The 9,907-nt window shown below is 43.8% G+C and overlaps 1 protein-coding gene across 1 annotated transcript; it reads right to left on the reverse strand.

Annotated features, from left to right (window-relative positions):
* Positions 1–263: 263 nt before the first annotated feature.
* On the reverse strand, positions 264–1,619 carry LOC138357917 (mucin-3B-like). The gene has a single exon (XM_069315093.1). It carries the CDS (start codon positions 1,617–1,619, stop codon positions 264–266), a length of 1,356 nt encoding a protein of 451 aa, XP_069171194.1.
* Positions 1,620–9,907: the final 8,288 nt, after the last annotated feature.

A 9,907-nucleotide genomic window follows, 5' to 3' on the forward strand; every position in this document is an offset into this window, starting at 1 on the left:
CATAGCCCGTGCTACTTGGATCTTGTTCAGAGTAGCTGAATCTATAACAACAACAATAACGCACTCCACGGAACTGTCTATACCGTTTTCAAGCTGTCTCTTCGGTTCTAATTTAACAGTTATTTGATCCTCACACCTCTCTCTCTCTCTCCCTCTCTCTCTCTCTCTCTCTCTCTCTCTCTCTCTCTCTCTCTCTCTCTCTCTCTCTCTCTCTCTCTCTCTCTCTACTCTATTATTCCCTTATTCCTGTAGCTTCTCCGTGCTCATTTATTTATGTAACTGACTTCTGTAAACCTTTGGTTAAACCCCCGGGATAATCCTATGGAGATAACTGTGATCCTGTGGAGATAACTGTGATCCCGTGGAGATAACTGTGATTCTGTAGAGATAACTGTGATCCTGTGGAGATAACTGTGATCCCGTGGAGATAACTGTGATCCTGTGGAGATAACTGTGATCCCGTGGAGATAACTGTGATCCTGTGGAGATAACTGTGATCCTGTGGAGATAACTGTGATCCTGTGGAGATAACTGTGGTCCCGTGGAGATATCTGTGATCCTGTGGAGATAACTGTGATCCCGTGGAGATACCTGTGATCCCGTGGAGATAACTGTGATCCCGTGGAGATAACTGTGATCATGTGGAGATAACTGTGATCCTGTGGAGATAACTGTGATCCTGTGGAGATATCTGTGATCCTGTGGAGATAACTGTGATACCGTGGAGATAACTGTGATCCTGTGGAGATAACTGTGATCCCGTGGAGATATCTGTGATCCTGTGGAGATAACTGTGATCCCGTGGAGATAACTGTGATCCTGTGGAGATATCTGTGATCCTGTGGAGATAACTGTGATACCGTGGAGATATCTGTGATCCTGTGGAGATAACTGTGATCCCGTGGAGATAACTGTGATCCCGTGGAGATAACTGTGATCATGTGGAGATAACTGATCCTGTGGAGATAACTGTGATCCTGTGGAGATAACTGTGATCCTGTGGAGATAACTGTGATCCCGTGGAGATAACTGTGATCCCGTGGAGATAACTGTGATCCTGTGGAGATAACTGTGATCCCGTGGAGATAACTGTGATCCTGTGGAGATATCTGTGATCCTGTGGAGATAACTGTGATACCGTGGAGATATCTGTGATCCTGTGGAGATAACTGTGATCCCGTGGAGATAACTGTGATCCTGTGGAGATATCTGTGATCCTGTGGAGATAACTGTGATACCGTGGAGATATCTGTGATCCTGTGGAGATAACTGTGATCCCGTGGAGATAACTGTGATCCTGTGGAGATATCTGTGATCCTGTGGAGATAACTGTGATACCGTGGAGATATCTGTGATCCTGTGGAGATAACTGTGATCCCGTGGAGATAACTGTGATCCTGTGGAGATATCTGTGATCCTGTGGAGATAACTGTGATCCCGTGGAGATAACTGTGATCCTGTGGAGATATCTGTGATCCTGTGGAGATAACTGTGATCCCGTGGAGATAACTGTGATCATGTGGAGATAACTGTGATCCCGTGGAGATAACTGTGATCCTGTGGAGATAACTGTGATCCTGTGGAGATAACTGTGATCCCGTGGAGATAACTGTGATCATGTGGAGATAACTGTGATCCCGTGGAGATAACTGTGATCCTGTGGAGATATCTGTGATCCTGTGGAGATAACTGTGATCCCGTGGAGATACCTGTGATCATGTGGAGATAACTGTGATCCCGTGGAGATAACTGTGATCCTATGGAGATAACTTTGATCCTGTGGAGATACCTGTGATCCTGTGGAGATAACTGTGATCCCGTGGAGATAACTGTGATCATGTGGAGATAACTGTGATCCCGTGGAGATAACTGTGATCCTATGGAGATAACTGTGATCCTATGGAGATAACTGTGATCCCGTGGAGATAACTGTGATCCTGTGGAGATAACTGTGATCCTGTGGAGATAACTGTGATCCCGTGGAGATAACTGTGATCATGTGGAGATAACTGTGATCCCGTGGAGATAACTGTGATCCTATGGAGATAACTGTGATCCTGTGGAGATAACTGTGATCCCGTGGAGATAACTGTGATCCTGTGGAGATAACTGTGATCCTGTGGAGATAACTGTGATCCTGTGGAGATAACTGTGATCCTGTGGAGATAACTGTGATCCCGTGGAGATAACTGTGATCCCGTGGAGATAACTGTGATCATGTGGAGATAACTGATCCTGTGGAGATAACTGTGATCCTGTGGAGATAACTGTGATCCTGTGGAGATAACTGTGATCCCGTGGAGATAACTGTGATCCCGTGGAGATAACTGTGATCCTGTGGAGATAACTGTGATCCCGTGGAGATAACTGTGATCCTGTGGAGATAACTGTGATCCCGTGGAGATAACTGTAATCCCGTGGAGATAACTGTGATCCCGTGGAGATAACTGTGATCCCGTGGAGATAACTGTGATCATGTGGAGATAACTGTGATCCTGTGGAGATAACTGTGATCCTGTGGAGATAACTGTGATCCTGTGGAGATAACTGTGATCCTGTGGAGATCACTGTGATCCTGTGGAGATAACTCTGATCCTGTGGAGATAACTCTGATCCTGTGGAGATAACTCTGATCCTGTGGAGATAACTGTGATCCTGTGGAGATAACTGTGATCCTGTGGAGATAACTGTGATCCTGTGGAGATAACTGTGATCCTGTGGAGATAACTCTGATCCTGTGGAGATAACTGTGATCCTGTGGAGATAACTGTGATCCTGTGGAGATAACTGTGATCCCGTGGAGATAACTGTGATCCTGTGGAGATAACTGTGATCCTGTGGAGATAACTGTGATCCTGTGGAGATCACTGTGATCCTGTGGAGATAACTCTGATCCTGTGGAGATAACTGTGATCCTGTGGAGATAACTGTGATCCTGTGGAGATAACTGTGATCCTGTGGAGATAACTCTGATCCTGTGGAGATAACTCTGATCCTGTGGAGATAACTGTGATCCTGTGGAGATAACTGTGATCCTGTGGAGATAACTGTGATCCTGTGGAGATAACTGTGATCCTGTGGAGATAACTCTGATCCTGTGGAGATAACTCTGATCCTGTGGAGATAACTGTGATCCTGTGGAGATAACTGTGATCCTGTGGAGATAACTGTGATCCCGTGGAGATAACTGTGATCCTGTGGAGAGAGAACATTGTCAAAGCATCTTAACATTTTATGAGGAAGTCTTTCATTTCCTGCAGAGACTTTTGTTGAAGTTTGGTGCCTTATGTTATCTCTCCAAAGAAATTCTCTCATTTCCTCGTAATTTCCTCTTCAGTATGGCAGCCGTTGACCTCCTGACCCCTTCCTGGAAGGTCATTAATACCTCCATCAGATAATATAACTTCAAATTGTATTTTATCCATATTTCTATCTTTCAGACTTTTTTACTGGGCTCAAAATGGCCGGGTCGTCACTACCTTCTCATTCTCGTGGGTTTCTTGGACACGTTCACTTATAAATCTCATAAGTGTTACTTGAAATACTTTCCTGGGGAATAATTATCGTTGTGTAAACAGATATTAAATATATCATTTACTCTTATAAAATAAACTCTTGATGACAAGTAAATAAGATAAATTAATTATTATTACGTAAATCCTAAGAGAGTAGCGGCCTAACCAAGGCGAGACTTCCGTGTCCACTACGTCACACCAGTATAGTCAAATCAACATTCAACATTACCTTTATATTAGTTTAAAATTATACTTTAACCGAAATAACATTTAATCTATAAAAACTTTACTGCGAAAGTGTTGACAGCTCGTATTACTAAATAATAAAATTATGACTCTAATAATCTCTAATTATGATAGGCTCTCATGTGAGAGAGCGAGCGTGCAGGCTTGGAGACCAACCCGTCCTCTTAAAAATAACGTCGCTTTTGGCTCGTATGCGCGCTATGGCCAAAAATGGACGTAATTTGAAATGAAATCGACTCACAAAAGTGACGTACTGTCCAGTTTTCTGTTTGAGTCATCCGGCCTACTCGGAAAGGTTAGAAGAGGAAACTTTCAATTAACGTTTTGAAGCTTTATGAGAATTTCCTGCCCACCTAACCTATCAGAGGACCCTTAACTTACTGTTGTTGAAAATAAAAATCCCAAATTTATTTTCATTTTTTTTCATTTTCAAATTACGTCCACTTTCGGCCATACGGACAAACGGCCAAAGGCGACGTTATTTTTAAAGATGAGAGGTTGCGGAAGAGCGGCCATGACACCCAGTGGTGCTGATTGTCGCATCTTGATTAACAGCACAGATGCAGTGATACTTGGATCCCCTTCAATTCCAATTCTTTCTTGACCATCGGGGAAGCATCCTATCCTTCCCTGCCTCTTCTCTCTCCTTTCTTACTACAAGGAAATCCTGAGGGAGCACTGCTTTTGTTATAACACCTGAGAGTTTAGTTTCTGTGAGTGCAATTGCATCTGCACTCTCCCCGGGTGCCTGATCCACAAATACATATTGTAATTTATGTGTACATTACTTTCAAGCTCTCTTCCCTCTGTACATTCATACTTTCAAACTCCTTAATGCTCGCTCCTCCCCAGCATGGATGGGTGCTGTGTACGGGAGGGCATTAGGACCTATGCAGCATATGGTGATGGGGGTGGGGGGTGGTACGAGGGTGAATGGGTAGTTTGGTGCTTGTCAGTTGAATTCGGGGGATTGAGAGTGGAGCCTGGTGGGGGTTAGGGGTGGATTATATGGGATTAGGGCCGGGATGCGGGCGAGGATAGGGGGATAGGGGGGGGGAGAGAATGTGTTGATGGATCTTCATTGCCTTTCAAATATTCACACCGATCAAATTTATACAAGTCTAATTTAAAACTAATTGAATAAAAACAATTCAAAGTTCCAGTACACCCGAAACTGTATTAGCGAAATTAAACACGAGTAATTAAAAAAAAGCCTATAATGTTACCATAGATCAATTACAAATATCAAGATGCTATATACCAACATATTAGGATATCCAGTTATCATAACCTAACTTCCCTCGAATGACCAAGCAAACTTCAGAATGGCTCGGAGAGTTTGTATTCAACACCGTCGGCGCTAACAGGTTGGTTGAACCGCTTGGAATCCTGCTATTAAAGATATTAATCCCCCCCATGGATCGAAGCCAGTTAGGAATTGAAGAGGGAGGATTAACGGAGAGGGAGGGAGGATTAACGGAGAGGGAGAGAGGATTAACGCCTCAGGCAAACTCTCACTATTCTCTGCAGTTTCGTTACTCCTCTCTCTATCTTTCTATCTCTCTCTCTCTCTCTCGTTAAAACAAACACACCACACACGAGCGCGTTAATTTTTATAAACGGCGGTAAAGTGTAGTACTGACTGTACCCCCATGTAGGCTAGTGACTGTACCCCCATGTAGGCTAGTGACTGTACCCCCATGTAGGCTAGTGACTGTACCCCCATGTAGGCTAGTGACTGTACCCCCATGTAGGCCAGTGACTGTATCCTGAGGCGACATGTAGTCGCCTTGGGCTGTGTGAGCCATGATCTAGAATAAACAGGAAGCTTCGATTGACGTTCTATAAATGATGTTCAAACGATATATATATATATATATATATATATATATATATATATATATATATATATATATATATATATATATATATATATATATATACATATACATATATATATATATATGTATATGTACGCTCTGCCACAGACCATGTTGCTCAAGTCTTATGTACGTACTTTTCGAGCGACAGGGGAGAGAAATGAACACATACAGTTTGACACGTGATCAGCTTTCATCTATTGCGTGCGCCCAAGCACACGCAATAGACAAATAGGCAGGTACAGGCGATAGAGAGGACACAGGCGATGATAAAGACACTGGTAGGTATGCAACCACGCATTCAAACACACATACACACACACACAGATATGATAGAGCCCAGTAGGCTCAGGAACCTGTACACCAGTTGATTGATCTGTTGAGAGGCGGGACCAAAGAGCCAGAGCTCAACCCTCGCAAGCACAACTACGTGAGTACACACACACACACACACACACACACACTTAGGTAATTACACACACACACACACACACACAGGGGGAGAGAGCTGCGATATCGTAGTAATACTCAAAATATAAAGGGTGCATACAAATGGTAGAGAGGGAGGGGGAGATCATACAATGGTGTGTATGAGGGAGAATGATACAACTGAGTATGATCGCTTTTATATGTAAATTGACTAAAAACCCAAGAATAATAATATTAAAGTGTCAATCATGGTCTATCTCGCTAGCACAGTTGAGGGTTGATAGGACATTTGTTCTGATCGGGTAGTGGTAATATACTTTTCATGTGCCTTGCCAGCTATATCGCCTGGGTTCGAGTCCTGCCCGGGGAGTGACTGGGTGCCAAGACTCTTCGGCCCTATTCACCCAGCAGTAATTGGGGGACCTGGTTGTAAATAGATTAGTAGGTTGTGTTCCAGGGAAAACTCAGACTTATCATGAGTTGTGGGAAGGGAAAGCTCTGAGTCTACTGTCACGCTTCATACACGTCTGAGCTTGTCTGTCAATAGGAATTTGACAGGTTCAATACGTGGCGACGGAACCGGTGCATCAATGAACTCAAGTTCAATCACCCCCCCCCCTCCTATCCCCTCCCGGAGTACAACACAGCTAGTACATCTAGGAGAGTACACTTGAGTTACATTACACACACACACACACACACACAGGGGCGCCGATGGCTGTGTGGATAGCACGCTGGACACGTAATCCTGTGGTCCGGGTTCGATCCCGGGCGCCGGCCAGAAACAATGGGCAGAGCTTCTATCACCCAAATGGCCTCTGTTACCTAGCAGTAAATAGGTAAAAACACAGGAATGTTTTCTTCCCATAAGGTCAGCAGCGAGACCGTCTACATAACTTGCTGCTTGTTTAATTACAACATTTATAATCACACATAAAAATACTTAAATGATAACAGCTCTCTCTCTCACTCTCTCTGTCTCTCTCTCTCACTCTCTCTCTCTCTCACTCTCTCACTCTCTCTCACTCTCTCTCTTTCTCTGAATTGTATCTTTCTTGGTCACTCTTTGGTAGATGTTGCTATCTTGATTCCCGTATTGCAGTAACACTCCAGTGTATATCAATAGTGTGTATTATACTACATTAATATATATAATGTTATATACTATAATCTATATAGCTGGAACCAATATTCCAGTCAACTAAGGGTTGAGAGACGAGCTAGACCTCAGAGCCGTAGCTCATCTCCCCCAAGAACACAAACAGGTGAGAACACCCTGTATTAATCTACCTCCGATAGACTATTGAAGGTAACTTGAACCAACTTTCTACATACAACGTGTTGAGTAAGTTGTCCCCCAGAGTGCCTTCTTCCCGGCAAGGCCAGGGCTCTTAAGAGTTACTGTTCTTACCAGGGCTCTTAAGAGTTACTGTTCTTACTAGTGAGGTGCCCTTAAGGTGAGGTGCCCTTAAGTAGTGGTGGTAGCGTTTATGAGGGCTTAAAGTTTGGAGTGGGAGATGTGAATGTTTGGTAGAGGGGGGGGGGGAGGGGGGATGGGGGTGGTGGGGGAGGGGGAGGAGACTCCTCCACGGGCAATTCGTGTCAATTAACTCATTATCTGGTGTAATTGCTGATGGATGTAAATGACGCATCCACACTTAGTCGTTTGTCAGAGGGACACACGGGCGCCTGGAAGGGGGGGGGTCGATTAAGGGGTGGGGGGGGGGGGTCGATTGAGGGGTGGGGGGGTCGATGGATCGGGTGGGGGGGGGTCGATGGATGGGGGGGGGTCGATGGAGGGGTGGGGTTGAGGGGATAGAGGGGGGGGGTGTAAGAGGAAAGAGAAGGAAGGAACGTGAGGATGAGATAATGGGGCAAGGGAAGGTAGGGGATGAGGTAAAGGGGGAAGAGAAGGCAGAAGTGTAAAGGGAAGATGCATGAGGAAGAATGAGAGAGGAGAGGACGGGACGATGAGGAGGACACGAACGACAGAGTGACGAAAGGAGCGCCACCTCACAGCGTGGTGACGAAAGGTACGAATACTCGCGTAAGTTATCGTAACAACACCACGATACAACACGAACCGTAAATGACAATTGACCCATCTGCGAACTACCCAATTACGGTACATGCTGGTTTGGGTACTCATGTGTAGTCACGTGGGCTTATGGGCAAAAACTTTTTAGACCTTTGGTTAGGCAAAACGGTCGTATCTTTTACGGAGTGGCAGATTCAGAGACCCCTGGCTGGTTTGTGTCGTGCAGCTGATAAGGGTGATACAGGGTGATACCTAACCTTGTGTTGATTTCGGGGCTCAGCATCCCCGCGGCCCGGTCCTCAACCAGGCATCTTGATAGCAAAGATTTCGTCAGCGATTATATGTGCTACCTCAACTGAGGTATATATATATATATTATATATTATATATATATATATATATATATATATATATATATATATATATATATATATAATGTATATGACCCTGATGAGCAACCCACACATCACAACATGGAGAAATGGGAACGTTTAGGTCTGTCGCGGACCATTATCATATGGTGGTCCAGGACGGACCGAAACATCGTCATTTCTCCATTTTCTGATGTGTGATTAAATGGAGGGTCGATAAATGGAGATAAAACAGAGTCATCCCTAATTATTGAGCTGCCTCGAACCATTCCCCATTCACTCACTAGTATCCTCATATCCATTACAGTTCTGTCAGGAACATTCATACCTCGATTTGGCCGTCTCGTTCCCACAATCATCTGTGGCTCGTTCCCTACTATTCTTCTCCATAAGTTTGCGTGGTTGGTGAAGCTGGCATCCACTTGCCATCTCGCTCTACAAGCGACTGGTTGTAATTGAAATAGTTGGTGTCCAATCCTTCATCTTGGGAACGTGGAAAGTTCTAGATTTGTGTGTTTACTTCCCTCCCTCCCCCTCCCCCCCCCCCCTCTCTCTCTCTCTCTCTCTCTCTCTCTCTCTCTCTCTCTCTCTCTCTCTCTCTCTCTCTCTCTCTCTCTCTCTCCCTCTCTCTCTCTCCCTCTTACCCAGTCCATCCTCCTATTTAGCTAGTACTTATAGTAATACGGTGTGGACCATATATTGACGTGGTGGATAACTAGAAAGTAGAATTTGGTACTACTGCATCTGGACAAACTAGAAAAGGTTTTGTACTTACGTTGCTAATAAAACCTAACCTAACCATCCTAGGTCTAATACATGCTATCTGAGGTCTAATATAGTACATATATGTACTATAGTAGGCCTAGAAATATTTAGGTTTGGATTTCAGCTTTATTTTTCCCAACTGTATACAGTGAATAGTACCAAAATTCTACTGTCTAATTGCCCATTACATCAATATATGTATCATGATCTACATGGTTACAAAAAATAATATAGTTGTCTAAATATAGTTACCTAAATATAGTTATCTAAATATAGTTATATAGTATAGCTATCTAAAAAGAAGGAAAATTTGTCTTACACCCACTTTTGTAATTGTAAAAGTTTCAGGATCAGGTACAGGCTGGGACCTACTCTGAGGTCCCATCCTGTACCAGGGGTGACCTTCCTGACCCCGAGGTCACGAGTGGGGGGTAGCAAGGGTCAGTACTTGACCTCATCGCCTTCTTAACCCCTAAACTGCAGCTTACATCTACTAACTTCACTACAGAAATTTATCAGAATTCCTTTACTTGTAAATTCCTATAAATACAATGATTTCTACATTTCACTGGATATTATTAGCTGAATAATATCAACCTTTTTATAAAAATACAAATTTTGGGGTGATTGTAGCATCAATGTAGACAAACATTCCTATAAGAG

This window comes from Procambarus clarkii, chromosome 80 (genome assembly GCF_040958095.1).
Source record: "Procambarus clarkii isolate CNS0578487 chromosome 80, FALCON_Pclarkii_2.0, whole genome shotgun sequence".
Taxonomy (NCBI): Eukaryota; Metazoa; Arthropoda; class Malacostraca; order Decapoda; family Cambaridae; genus Procambarus; species Procambarus clarkii.

What these genes read in the sequence shown, in the direction of transcription:
- LOC138357917 (XM_069315093.1), bottom strand. Translation starts at nt 1,619, where the DNA reads ATGATCACAGTTATCTCCACGGGATCACAGTTATCTCCACAGGATCAC.